The 15,341-nt window shown below is 38.3% G+C and overlaps 1 protein-coding gene across 1 annotated transcript in view; it reads right to left on the bottom strand.

Annotated features, from left to right (window-relative positions):
- srms (src-related kinase lacking C-terminal regulatory tyrosine and N-terminal myristylation sites) overlaps positions 1–12,301 on the bottom strand; it is a 13,148-nt gene extending 847 nt beyond the window's left edge. The window contains exons 1-3 of the mRNA XM_010789422.1: positions 11,237–12,301; positions 8,065–8,186; positions 3,448–3,614 (exon numbers count right to left, since the gene is read on the bottom strand). Coding sequence (XP_010787724.1) covers positions 3,448–3,614; positions 8,065–8,186; positions 11,237–11,619 — 672 coding nt within the window. The 5' untranslated portion in view covers positions 11,620–12,301. The remainder of the gene's footprint in view (positions 1–3,447; positions 3,615–8,064; positions 8,187–11,236) is intronic.
- Between the last annotated feature and the right edge of the window lie 3,040 nt (positions 12,302–15,341).

The following is a 15,341-nucleotide window of genomic DNA, read 5'->3' as shown; positions in this document are numbered from 1 at the left end:
ACACACACACACACACACACACACACACACACTCTCTCTCTCAACACTTTGCTTTCATTAATGCAAACAAAGTCAAACACTGACATAGACAAAACTACTCTTAGCTTTTCTTTTGCCTTTTTCATTTTATACCTTGTTACCATAAAAAAAAGGTTGTAATCGTCTACTGACATACTACTACTCTAATAGTTTTTCTTTTGCCTTTTTTATAACGTTTTATACGCTTATTTATATTTTATAATCAGTAAAAGTTGTAATCATCTACTAGTGAATGTATTTTTTGATTTGTAAGCGTCCCATTGGCATTTCAAGTCATGGCTGCAGCTAATCAAGCTAATGTGATTTCAAGAAAGATGTTTTAACATTTAATAAAAGTAATTTTCTGTTCTTTTTTTAATCAAACACATTCACAATTGGGTTTCAAACTGTGAGCAGGAAATACAACAGCTCTTCCTAACTTACCTGGCAGCCTGAGGTTCACAGCTTTCATGTTTTTGTTAAGTTTTGAATCCTGAGTATGTAATTTATAAATAGACTCAGTTGTTTGTTTTTTCCAAAGAGCTTTTTGAAGTATTTCCTCATCATTTATATTAAGTCAGCGTCACAGACAGCCACCGTGCTCCACTCATCATTTAGGCTTCAAACACAAGAATAATCTGCTTTTAGAAGATGAGACACTCCCCGCTCCATCAGTTAAAAGTTTTTCCAGTAAAAAGAGACACTAATGGGGCTTTCAATCACTTTTTATTGATTTGGCACGCGTTTTTGTTTTTGTTAATTACATAGCTAAGAGACTTGGTCAATAACAACTGATAGAGCGTGGTTTGTGGCCCGGCTTGTTTTAAGGAGATGTCTGACTAACAGCAGATTTATCCTGCTGTTTAAAACGCCCAATACGAACAAGTGGGTAGATTTCTCAAACCTGAAGCCATTACTGAGATTATGTCACAACGCTAAATGAAGTGGGATGAAACAACAGTATAACAATTTCGTTTTTGTTATTAGTTAACATGACTTATGACACACTCATGTCAGATTTGAAAATGGAAGAATAAGTCAGAATAATTTCATTTTAAGTGTTGTTTGTTTTGTATGTATGTGTTTTATTGTGGGTCAGAGTATTCAACGGCTACTAACTTGTTTGAATGGTTCTAATCAAGCCTTTGTATCACCTGATTAACACTGTGATTTGTTCATTTCATTTGAATCAAAGCACTTGATATTGAGAACATAATGTTTTGTAGCACCTGATTTTTACTGACAATACATTTCTCATAAAATCTTTGAATTCACGCCTTNAAGTCAAGCACTGACATTGACAAAACTACTCTAATAGTTTTTCTTTTGCCACTTTTACTGATTATAAAATATAAATAAACGTATAAAACGTTATAAAAAAGGCAAAAGAAAAACTATTAGAGTAGTTTTGTCAATGTCAGTGCTTGACTTTGTTTGCATTAATGAAAGCAAAGTTTTTTGTGTGTGTGTGTGTGTGTGTGTGTGTGTGTGTGTGTGTGTGTGTGTGTGTGTGTGTGTGTGTGTGTGTGTGTGTGTGTGTGTGTGTGTGTGTCTGCCTCAGTGTGTCCGTGGGCCTCAGACTCACAGCCTCCTCTGGAAGGGAAGAGAGAAGAGGGAGAAATCACTGAGAGGTTTCTGATCCCGAGGAAATGCTGAATTAACGTCCCGAACGCTACTTGATGCTCGTCTGTAAAACGCTTCCTTAATCCTTCAGCGTCATTCTATATTTGTAGTTTGATGACTTGCTGTTTTAAATGGAAGGTTCCTCTGTTTGCAGTGAAACGTCTCCAGATACTGAGGCCTCGTCTTCTCCCGCCGGGCTCAAACTGATGAGCCATGAATAAACAATTCCTCTCTCTGGGGGTTTCAGGTAAGCTGCTGTGCGGAGATAGCATGCATAATTACAGCCTGCCACGTGATTTCATTTCTAAAACTGTTCCAAATATGTTTGCCTCTTGGTATTCATTCAGGCACACAAAGACAGCACTCATCAAATCCCTGCTGCTGAGCAACAAAAGAACGATGAGTTCAGGGTCTTTGTTGCACTTTGTTTCAGATTCCTACTCGCAGAATTAGAAGAGATACTGGAAATTAAAACTGGAGGTTTAGCTGCCGGAAATGTGGCTTTTATCTTTTGAATTATCACTGGAAACTGCTATGAGTGGCTGCTGGCTTTGAGAAGTAATACAAAAGCAGTTCTACGAGAGATAATCCAGTTTAGTTTTAGGCAAAATGTCTCCTACATATAATGTCAGGTGCAGAAAAAAAGAAAGGCAATGAACTGTTATGTTTTTCACTGGTATTTTTGACACTCAAATGTGTAGTTTTTTTTCCCGAAAAAATTTGATATACTATGATATTTTTCCGACTATACAATTACTTTTTTCTACATACTATACCAGATAGTTTTAGACAATACTATGTTTTTTTTCCTGATATGTTCGACATACTGTACCTTAATGTTTTTATTGAATTCTACTCTGCAATAAGCCAGTCTGTTTATTGTATTTACATACCGTACAATGTCGTTTTTCCTGAAAATATATGTTTTTTGACAACTTTTTTTCTGCATACCACACTGTCGACATTTTCGGGATTACTATACTAAATTGTTTTTTCTGATATTTTTCTACGTACAATACTATGACTTTCTTTGGACATACTAGACTAGGCAGTTTTTTCTGATATTTTTGACACTATTTTAATGTGTTGTTTTTTCTTTGCATATTTCCGACAGACCATGTTGTTTCCTCTAATATCTCCAACAAACTATATATGTGTTCTTTCCCCCAACATACTATGACTTACTGTACCATGACTTTACCAAAGCTTCTTTCCCTCACAAAATTCTTCATTTTTTTTTGCTTTATAAACTGGGTAGCCGAATACTTAACCGATGTTACCACAATTTCCCTGGTTCATTTTAAAGTCTTTTTTAAATTTACATATTTAACTTCCGTGACATTTTAACGATTGTGCGGTGGCCTTTGTGATAATTAAATCGTCATGTTGTTCCCTTTCATGTACTACAAGAACTGTAATGACAACAAAGTCCTTATACCATCCCTAAATGGTCCTCTATGTGGAGAGTNATAAAAGATTCCGTGACTCCACCACGCAATGCGGTGTTAAGGAGTCGTGGTGGAGTCACGCATTCTGGTGAGATCAGGTTGCAGGTCGAGTTGCTCCAATACAATTTCTAAGCATAATATAATCATTTGGCTTTACCATATAAAGTAACATAAGAAATTGCCACTACAGTGTGTGTGTGTGTGTGTGTGTGTGTGTGTGTGTGTGTGTGTGTGTCTCACTACATATACACATCATTAGTATTGATTAGTGTGGCTTTAAGGTTACGGACAGCTGAATGCATTATGTAAACGAGGGCCCTGACAGGAATAGAAAACTTTGTGTTTCTTTATGTCCTACCTGCTGTGCACACGGCTCCTCGAGCGGCACTCCGAGGCTGCGAGGGTTCTTCTGGTAGTACGAGATGAGCTCTCCCAGAGTGCCGAAGGAAACTTTATCTGAGACGAAGTACGCCCCGATGATGGAGCGCTGGATCCTGAAGTGGTACACCTTCCCCTCGCTGCGGGCTGCGAGAGGGAGGAGAGTTATTGTGTGCACATGTAGTCAATGTTTTAAAACTCAAAGAATCACACTCAATCATTTTAGTCTTTCTCACAACCACAAAATGTGGTGTTTGTTTAGAAAGTTATGCTGGAAAGGACAGCAAGGATCAAGCAGTTTCATCATCAGACATGTAAAACAACATTGATATTCTAATAGTTACTGCATTCAAATCTGACTACATTTGTTTTTTTAGACATCTAGTTTACAAACATGACACCCATTGTTTTAAAGAATATTTCAGTTAATGTATTCAGGCTGTACTTCTGAACTGTTCCACATTGAAATGAAACATAATCTCATGATTTGTTTTACTCCCCCTGGTTTATCTCACAATGCATGTGCAATCTTCTACATACTGTGTGTGTGTGTATACACACACACACAGTATATTTTACTGTGTTGTTTATCATACGGTTTTCAGTTGATTGGAAGCATTACAGTATTGCCCATGAAAACATTCCCTTGCAGAAAATCAAGTGTACCTTAAATCTTAAATATGTGAAACACATCTTTTATGGAACGGAGAGATCTGATAAAGACCAAATTATCTGTTATCTTGTCTCCGTTGCAAACACCCAATTTATTATCCAAGATGACAAAGGTCTCTTTAAAACAAAAGGAAGGAAGCTAAAGGGCGGCAGTGGGGATAATAAAGTATGTCTTCTTCTTTCCTCTTCTAAAGAACTGTAGTTTGAAGTCCAGATACACAGACATAAAATATAAAGAATAGAAACACTACGAGTGTAGTCCTCACAGAAAAGCACAAACCATATTATTATGCTCTCAAAGAAGAAGATGGCCGTGTATATACAGGACTGTCTCAGAAAATTAGAATATTGTGATAAAGTTCTTTATTTTCTGTAATGCAATTAAAAAAACAAAAATGTCATACATTCTGGATTCATTACAAATCAACTGAAATATTGCAAGCCTTTTATTATTTTAATATTGCTGATTATGGCATACAGCTTAAGAAAACTCAAATATCCTATCTCTAAATATTAGAATATCATGAAAAAGTATACTAGTAGGGTGTTCAACGAATCACTTGAATCGTCTAATTAACTCGAAACACCTGCAAGGGTTTCCTGAGCCTTGAAAAACACTCAGCTTGGTTCAGTAAACTAAATCACAAGTATGGGGAAGACTGCTGATCTGAATGCTGTCCAGAGGACTGTCATTGACACCCTCCATCAGGAGGGTAAGACACAAAAAGAAATTTCTCAAAGAGCAAGCTGTTCACAGAGTGCAGTTTCAAAGCACATCCACAAAAAGTCTGTTGGAAGGGGGAAATGTGGCAGGAAACGCTGCACAACCAAGAGAGATGACCGCAGCCTTAACAGCATTGTGAAGNTTTTTAAATTGCATTACAGAAAAGCACAAACTATATTATTATGTTCTAAAGTTTCTGAGACAGTCCTGTACGTTCGAGGTGGAGACAGTAAATCATACATGAGTGTTTGCATCCGTGCAATAAAACAGAATTATTGAAGGTGTGTTGTTCTGCCTCCTCTCACACACAGACTACTGATGATGCATATTTCAGCAGGACTAGCACAGTGAACGTCTAACTGCAGCGATTTCCCCCTGGGACCTGAAGGACCTTGAAAAAAAGAGAGGAAGGGGGGGAGGGTATAGAAGGAAGGAAGTGGACAGAGGGATGGGGAGGAAAGGAAGCAGAAACCAAAGGGAGAAATAAGAGAGGAGAGGAATGAGCTGGAGGAGGTGCAGAGGACAGAGAGCGATAACAGGCTTACAGTCACAACTCTCTGGAGGTCCATTAGAGAATCTGCTGTGAGCTCATTCATAAAAAGTGTAGTTTGTTCAAGAAGACCAAATTCCAAAATGTAGGTCACTAAAACTGAACAAAGACAGTAAATACTGCGGTCTAAATATACCAGCTAACACTTCACTATTTTCCCGAAGACAGTCGGTTTTACTGCTAAAATTAATAACGAAAGAGTTCAACCTTTTGGTAATACTCTTAGGGTAACTCTGGGATTACAAATAGTAACTACAATTTCAGAAATGTTACCAATATGGAGTGAGGACGCCGCAGATTAAAGTGCTTCAATTCATCAGTTGAAGGAAGAGCGCACCATCAAATGAACAATCACTACAATTGCTGGGTCTTGCCAGGCTTTTATTGTTGAGTGTCTGACAACATTGTGGAAAGGACTGAGACAGGACGAAAAAGAAAAAAAGCATGGAGACAAGGCTGATTGTTATTCTATGAGAAGTCCCGTTCACAAATCTTGGGTTCCATCTATATTGTTGAAGAAAATATTCAAAATATTCAAACATGACGGGGAAAATTCTTTAGATATACTACGCTTTCGGCACGTTCAACACAACAAACCCTGACAACACTGGCTCTCGTCTCTCCAACTCTCAATCACGTATTGAGCCAATGTGCCCATCAAGCTGGAGCCAGGTGATATGCTTAGCTTAGCATGAAGAGTTAATTCAGTGGGAAACATCAATTGAACTCCGTCTAAATCCAGAAAGATTAAAAAATACACTACAATGCTTTAAAAAAGGTGTCTAAATTCATTTTTAGGGTACTGTTATTCCCAACTGTCCAAACATAGCACTGGTCAGTCTCTGGCAAAAATAACCAGCAACAAATCCCCAAAACAGAGATGAGTGATTTGTTTTCAACACCAAATCCTCCAACTTCAAACTCCAATCAGACGCTTTAGCCCCCATCGACCTCCAACACGGCGTCCTGAGGGCGAGATGTGACACCTCCCGCCCTCTATAGTGGGAGCAGAGGGAGAAAATCGAAGGGAGGGAGATTAAGGTTGACGCTGTCTGGAGACCTTGAGAGACAGAAGGGCGGTGGAGGCAGAGGGGTGATGGATGGAAGAGGAGGAGAGAATCAGAGGAGGCAGGAGGAGAGGAAATGCAGCGAGTAGAATCACACCAAAACATGATACAGTGGCTGAGAGCTCAGAGCACTGCAGCTGAAGAAAACACACAAACAAACTTGGAAAGAACCCTGAAACCAAAGAAAGCCAACTCATGAAGGAAAAACGTTGCAAACAGAGGTATAGAAAGCAAACATCACTTTTTACTGATAGCGCGTTTCTGATATCACTGGCGGTTTTTGCTATATGCTAATGTTGCTTAATCTGATATCAGCTAACTAATGGTGACCATTGTTAGCTACTTAAGCTAGATTTTGCGCTTTAACAGACATAATACCTCTTCTATACAATTGCTATGCTAAATCATTAATACCTCAGACAGCATGACATAAAGATTCTGAAATATCTTAAATGTCATGTAGTAAAATACAGAGTTTGATGTTTGCTTAATCAAAAACCTTTGTAATTGTGGTTTTCGACACTGAATTACTTTCATTTCACTCATTTTCATTTCAATCTTTATTTCGAACAGATTAAAAAAATAACAAATAAAAAATGTGAAAAACAGAATACGGTATTGTTAAAATACAGTATTTATCCACATACATGATAATATTTATATATTCAACAACAAAAAAAGTCTTCATATTAATCATAATAAATCATGTGTCCGAAAGGGAGCAGGAGGAAGCAAATGCTTATTAATTCCCACCCCTTACTTGATCAATGATTGTCCTTTAAATCATTATGCGAGTTATTCTTACTTAGATTTACATTATGCATAACAATCATTTCTCATCTTCAATCACCTCTCTTCATTCTCATAGTTTCCCAAAAAGTGTTTCTGTACATCCTTTTAAACTGAATTATGCTTTGTTTGAACTCCTGCTCCAAGCCATTCCATAAAATCACCCCACAGATTGTTGTACTCATACTTCTCAGAGTTGTTCTGACCTTGAGTTGTTTAAAATGTTCCTCTCAAATTATACCCACCCTCTCTGTCTACGAACAATGTTTTTAATTTCCTAGGAAGTAGATTATGTCTTGCTCTGTAAATGATTTGACCATTTAACCAGATCAGTGAACTTCAATATGTGTGATTTCAAAAATAATACATTAGTGTGTTCAAGATAGCCAACATTATTGATAACTCTTATAGCCCTTTTTTGTAATGTGCATAACGGCTGTAGGTTGGTTTTGTACGTGGTTCCCCAAATCTCCACACAGTAAATCAGATATGGCAATATTAGTGTGTTATATAGAGTATACAATGAGTTGTAGTCCAGAATGTGTCTGGCTTTTCCCAATATTGCGATGGTCTTAGCCAGTTTTGCTTTTACATGAGTGCTATGAGGTTTCCAGCTAATTTTGTGACACAGCAAGCTACACTACAGCTACAAGAAACAACAAACAAGACAACAAGGAATATAAATAATTGGGAGTATGAAGCCTGTTTTGAGTGTAACAAATACAAAAAGGAGAGCCAAGAGTATGAAAATAAGAGGGAAAGGTCAGGTTTGTGGATGTATGATGTGCCTCTTACCAGAGATGGTGTACTCGTCACTGTGACTCTCACTGATGCGAACCAGGAAGGAGCCATCTTTGTTTTGGGAAGCCAGCAGTAGCTTCTCAGCTTTCCCACGGTTTATGTTCCCGTAGTACCACCTGCACAGAGAAGAAACACAGAGGATGATGAGGGGGGGAGGAAGAAAGATCGTGAGAGGAATGTATGACCGGATGTTTAACACAATGAAAAACACATCAATGGTGATGAATGGAAACAGAGGAACATGTGATCAAATCAATGAATGAATATATGAATGAATTAAAAGGACCAAAGAAAAGAAGAACATGCACAACACACAAAAGCAGAATGTGTGTGTATGTGTATCACACGCATTCTGTATATCACATTTTGAACATTGCAATCTGAAGATCACAGTGAAGAAGGTAAACATTACAGTAACACAGTTCAACCAACAGGTCGGGTCACTCGGGATGATAAGCCATTTGTCCCAGAATAAATAACATAATAAATGTTAGGCAGTTGAGTTTTACCTTAGTTGGCCTATTTTTAAATATAGTTATACATTGTGAAAGGTAACATAATTTGAAGGAATATTTATTTGCTTAAAAACATTCAAAAAGTAGTTTTGTTGTCTTGAGCATAGAGAATACATCAAAAACAAATCAGCTGATTAATCCATTGGGAAATAATGAATTATTACAACCATTTTAAAAGAACTAGCAACAATAAATAAATACTAGTTAATCATTATGAAGGATTAATAATGGTCTAACTCCAATATGATTGTCCAAATATGAATGATAACTATATACCATTAGAATAGGGTAATACACTCAAAGGGACTATTTAAAGTACATTTTGCTGATAGAAGATCATCAGTTTTACGTGCAGGAGTTCTACTTGTACTAGAGTATTATTACTTTGTGGTACTAGCACTTTTAGTCAAGTCAAGGATCAGAATACGTTCACCGATTAAACCCATCATACATGAAGTTAATATCTCTACCAGAGAATTGTTTAGAAAGATTTAATCAGAGTGTTTAAACGTGTTGTTTGGGTACGTGCTGCCTGTTTGCTGGGACACAGAAACTGACCTGTATTTACTCTAAGTTATCAGGAGGGCGTGTCCGGCTGCATGCTCAAGTTTCACTGACAGTAACTACAAGCAGCGACTTAAGAAACAAAGAGATCCGTGAATAAAACACTACAGAAATATTGTTCTCTATGGACACATTTGAGATTAAAATGGAAAAGGTGAAAATGACTGAAGATAAACTCAAGCAGCAGCTGTGCACTGTGATAAGATGTATTCTCATGAAATCATGTCATATTTAATTGTATGATCATTAGGGAGGGTGCCTTTTGTGCCGTTGTTTTCAATTGCATAATACCAGGAGAGTGGCTTGTAATTCCTTAAATAAACAGGGTGGAGATATTATTACAAGAAGCTCAGAGTACATTAGGTGTGACTAGAAACTGAGCTTATCTTCTTAAAGGAATCTTAGTGATAAAACATTATGACAACTAAAAAGGTGCTTTGATCTTTAGATTCTATAAAAAGAAACTAGCACACATTTGTCTTATTTATAATTTCCCTCAGGCTCAGATGTTCCTCATGTATGAAGCTTCGTTATGTTATGCTTTGGTGTTGTGTTTAAAGGCGGCCTATTAAGCTAGTTTTCAGGGTCACATGTGTATTTAGTGCCTCTACTGTGACATGTTTACATGGTTTTCCTCACACTGCCTCTTTTCACCCTCCGTCTGAAACCAGTGACCAGTCTGCTGTGATTGGCTAGCTGGCCTTTAGCGGGACATCACCTACGATGTGTTAAAGTGATAGCCAATTGAAGTGTGGGTGTTACGTAATGATGTCACGTAAATAAACAAAGGAGTCCAATGTAGGTGTTCAGGCACGGGGAGAGTGTGGAGAGAAACTTTGGGATGTTAGCCTTTGCAGACATGCACAGAAACCTATAAAACACACTACTGGAAAGGGAAAACCCCCAAAAGCATACTAGGGCCCCTTTGGGGACAGTGGGACATGTGAGGATCACTGAGGGATCTGCAGCATGAAAAAAGACAGGGGGTAAAACTTGGAGGTCGGCTCTGTGAAACATGAGGAGTCTCTGAATAATGGACGACCTGCAGCCTCTCGCCTGCTCTCAGCTGCTGGCTCATCACAAGGTTTAACATCCAGAGATCTGGTGATGCCAGGAGGCTTCAAGACAGACTGGGGGATATGACTCAAATCTAATATTGCAATATGTTTGACCAAATGCCTCCCTTGATTGCGATGATAGTGTAGAATTGACCACTGAGGCCTTCACAAACAGTTTTACACAATGAGAACTTTGATAGTAAATCATCATTATCTTGAATATTATTAATAAGTAGGTTAAGGCAAATAATAAAACAGCATTGCAACTTAAGAAAATGTATTAAAAGTTTTTTGTTTGGTATAAAACCAGCCGTTTGAATAAGTTAACTTGGGCTTTGGGAAAATTGGTTTTAAACTCATGAATCAAATAATTTATCAAGAAATTAATTAACAGAGTAATTGCTAATACAATAGCTCAATTGGTTTCCTTCCAATTGCTGTTTTTGTCCATATAAAAAACTAACAAAAATTAGAGATGGTGAAACAGTGGATTTTTCCCATTTTTGTAAAAAACAAAACAACTATTAAATCAGTAATAGGAGTATTGTTGCATATTAATATATTGATCCTCTACTAAACAGATAATAAAATGAGCCAAATGGAGATTGGTTGATTGACCATTTAAGATATAGTTTCAGTTATAAATATATTTTAATATAACAATTGGACTCAATTAGAAAAAGGCCTTTATAAGTCAAGTCAAATCAAGTCCAATAACAGAACGTTTGCCAAAATAGATCAGGTGTAATCGAACCCTGAGATTACATTGATCCTTTTTGTGACTGAACCAGTTCATGACTGCAGGAGGTCAACCATCGGTCAGCTTTACCAGGGTGTCTCAGTTATCAGAATAAAAACAGGTGTAGCTATATGGTCATTTTGAATATTTGAACCTTCTGTGCCTTTAAATGTATATCAAACACATGCGAATTCGACAGATCCTGACACATTCAAAAATGACCCAAACATCAGTTCTCAGCGAGATCAGGTGAGACTAAAGAACATTAGAGGATTATTTTTCAGACTTACTTGTGTTTGGCGAACTCGTCCTGCAGCAGAGCAACGTAGTTGGCTGGGATCAGTCCGGACTCCAGAGACCCGGTCAGCTTCTTAGCCAGCACGTACTCCCCCCGCTTCTCGATCACCGACAGCTTGTCCCCCTCCTTCACAGTCAGCTCGTCGTCGCTACGGGCCTCGAAGTCGAAGAGCGCCGCGTAAAGCTGCACCTGCCGCTTCTTGGGCGACGGGACGCGGATGTCCCCGGACACTGTGCGGATCTCCGCCGTCTGCGCGGCCGGGTTGGCAATGACATGGTTGTTGTTGTTGGGGACGTTCGGGTAGCGGAAGTCCGGCCAAATGTAGTTCCAGAGCCGGCTACAACACGGCATGCAGGAGCGACAGCAGCCCTCCATCCCGGGACATGAAGCGGCGGCGGTTAGTGCAGGTTCTTCAGCTTGATGAGACGCTCCAGGCTTCCTCAGTCCTTTGAAACGACGTCCAGCCCGTCAGTCCTCCGGTTTCTCTCTCTTGCTCTGGCTCTAAACATAATGCCCCGCCAGCAATACTTGGGTAGACTGGCCGGAGGAACCGGTTTTTTCTGTTGAGATCATGGATCTGAGCTCCGCGCCTGCAGTGCGCACGGTGGCTGCGAGAATGCGGAAACGGCAATGGAGGGCATCCAAGTCGGATTGGTTCCCCGCGAGGAGTCGGCGGTGTGAGTAGAGAGCACCCGAGAATGAGAGCATGGCTCCCAAAAATATGTTAATCCATCGTAATCTTGTGGAAAAGATGAAGCGGCTGCAGCAGCTGATGCTCGGTGCAGGTGTGTTTAATCCACGAGAGGAGGAGAGGTGAATCCGCGGCAAGGTGCGTACAAAAAGTTTGGGTTTGGCGCTGCGCACACCTCCTGCTGCTCACACACCTGCGTACTGAGGGAGCAGGCTGCTGACAAACTGTGTGTGTGTGTGTGTGTGTGTTTTAGTGGGAGAGAATGTCATTTTGGTTGAGTAAACGTTGGAGTCTGTGTTTGCTAAACAATTGTTCTTGCAGTATTATAAATCTTTGGTCCATTATTAAAAGACTTTCTGACATGTAAAACTCCATGACGACATATTATTACTTGATGAAATAAATATATTTGCAACAATTCTGACAGTCACTTAATCCTTTTCAAAATGATTTTCTTAGCTTTTTATGATGTTTATTGAACTTTTATTTGGTTGCAGTTGGTTGGACAGATCAATAACAAACAAGAAGACAGCAGCTCTATCACTGGGAACTTGTGATCCACATGCTGTTGTTTGACATTTTATAGACTAAACAGTCAATTGATATGCTCACCTGTAAATAGTATTTTTATTTCTAATACAGGTCTGTAATGATCAGTAAAAGTAAAGGTTTCTCATAATCCTGCATGATCCCACACACTAACTATAATGTTGATTCAGCTTCAAACGATTTGATGAAACACAAACCGAAGTAGTTATTTAATGTTGCCTAAGATTTGAAGAAGTAACCATGTGCTACATGTGTTTTAGCACAGCCTGAATGTGAGATGTCTCTGAGCAGGTGGAGTTTTAGGACACAGCAGGCTTTAGGTCCAACTGATGAACTCAGCAGGTGATTAACTGATGAGTTGTTTCCTGTGATTATTAGTGGGTGAAGCGTTTTTATTTGATTGGCTCAGTTAGACACCCAGCGTGCTGAGGATCTCGGTTTCTTTAAGTTGTGTTGAGGGTTAGGGTTGACTTTTTCATGTATTTTCTACATAAACATGTAGACACACAAACAAACAACAGACATGTAAGAAATGTGTTTAGCATTTAGAGTTCGGAACCATTTTGAGTTATTTTTCAAGTGTATATGTGTTTTATTTATAGTAAAACGTTAATGCAAAGTCAGCTGTATAAATGTCCCTATAGGACAATAGAGTGGAAGTAGAAAGCAACATCAACAGAAAGTATTCAGGTAACTCCAAAAAGTATTTGTGTAAATGTATTCTGCTACTTTCTAATAAAAGCAAGTAACAATCATGAACCTTGAGTGTGGAATATGAAATAAAGACACAGCTCTGTTTCATAGATAGCACACCGTTTTATTAGTATATTTAGCTTTGTGACGTACAGCTCGGGAGAAAAAAAAACAAAAAACTAAATGGTCACAATTTTTTCAAAATCCAGAAACATTTTAGCCTTAGCAGAGACATCACACAAAAGAAAGCTCAGTTTTTCAATCATTGGTTTCTTTGTCATGGACCAGAGTGATATGTTCTCGTTGTTGGGCTCCACAAACGCGCCCGTACCGCTTCAACAAACAGAAAAAAATAACCGTAGATTTCATTTTTTTTTTTTTTCCTCGATCATTTAAGTTGCTTCACATATATTATCAACACTTTTCTAAAGAATCAAAATATTTAGCCACAGGTACTGGAAAAAAGATATCCACTGTTATATATGATAATAAACACAATAAATATAAAAAGAATTTTGATATAATTTATATGGTATCAAAGAGAGAGGGAAATGGGCTTCCAGATAGACTTGTTTTTACAAAAGTGATGTCCTTTTTTTTCTTCCTGAGGTTGAGTTTTGTCTTCTGCAGTTTAAAGTTTTGCTAAATATACTAATAGACTAAGAGACCCGACACACAGGGTCTGTAATGGCTTATCATTCACTGAGGAATCATCTCCACCCGATCGTTGTCACACCAGCCGAGGTCATGGTGGCCCCGCTGTGATTTTGTGTGCTGTGGAGTTAGCCGAGAGGTCAAAGGTCAGCCCCCTCTGAGCCAACAAACACAGCTCGACTCCCCCCCTCCCAAACAATCGGTTTTGTACGGGAACATCACGCTTTCAAATTTCAGATGCGCAAGGTTTCTTCACCAAAACACACAAATTAATCAAGCACAGACTAGCTGTTAGCATTCCTCAATGAAACATAGGGGCACCTTTAGCACAAATGCTAACTGAATGCTAACAAGGCATTTCTAAAAGGATGCTTAAAAAAACAAGTCTGGTGAAGAAAAGTGCTCTGACTGAAATGAAAAATGTCAACGTGTCCCCGCATGTGATAGGCTTATGTGTGAAATGGTGATATTTGTGTTTTAACGCAGTCCCATTTCCCTTCAGTGTGTAGTCAGATTAACTGAAAACAGGGATGAGGGTGGAGAGAGAGAGAGATGAGAGGAAACAAAACAAAAAAAAACCCAGAAAGAATCGCAAAAATCTGTACATGTAAACATCACACTTCAAATCATGAGGAGAATACAGGTTTTACATTGGTATTACTCTATACAGCCCCGACACAGGAAATCAAGACAATCAAGAGTCCGGTACAAAGTCAGGTGAAGACAGAAAGAGAACGGAATCGAGTATCGCTAACAATTATAAAATAAAATAATCTCAAGCACCACCGAAAAGGAACAAACAAAACAGTAAGACAAACGGCTTAGAAAGCCATTGTTTGATTCAGACAGTAGCTGTACACCCTGCCCTGATAGAAAAATAAAAAAGGTCCATTACTTTTTCTCCTTTGAGTTTTTTGTATGTGTGTTTTACATCCGACCAGACTGGCTCAAGAAGTTTGGGAGCTGACCGGCATCACAGATCATCTGGTGGTTTCAGGTTTTCATTTTTAATAAAGTCCCTGAAGCAGTTTCTGATTCTCCTGAATGGGTTCAATAACTCTGCACAATGAGGTCTGAGTTTCAAAAAGAGATCTGTCTGCAACTACCACAAAGCACTCAGACTTTTAAAGGAGTAGTTTGACATGTTAGTTAATAGGCTTTTTGCTTTCTTGCAGAGTTATATGAACAGGTCAATATTGAGAGTGGTATCGATTTTCTCATCCAATCACGGCAAGAAAGCAAAGAAGCGTATTAATCCCTTAAATTAGGTTAAATTAAGGTTTATTGGACAAATAGAAACTAATTATACTTGTTTTTTCCAAGGTCTAATTCTGGTGTTGTTTTCACACTAAACATATCGTATATTTATATGCAAATAACTAAAACAAAAAGTAAAATTATTATTATTATAATTTCTTCTATAAAAATTAAATTAAAGGAATGCAAATAAGCACATTGTGTAGGGTGGAACAATTGTTAACAAATCAAATGTAATATAAAAATGTTAAAT

Source organism: Notothenia coriiceps, unplaced genomic scaffold, assembly GCF_000735185.1.
Source record: "Notothenia coriiceps isolate Sejong01 unplaced genomic scaffold, NC01 NC01_scaffold00032812, whole genome shotgun sequence".
NCBI classification, from domain to species: domain Eukaryota; kingdom Metazoa; phylum Chordata; class Actinopteri; order Perciformes; family Nototheniidae; genus Notothenia; species Notothenia coriiceps.
Note: the sequence above shows the minus strand (reverse complement) of the source record. Positions and strands in the feature narration are given on the sequence as shown.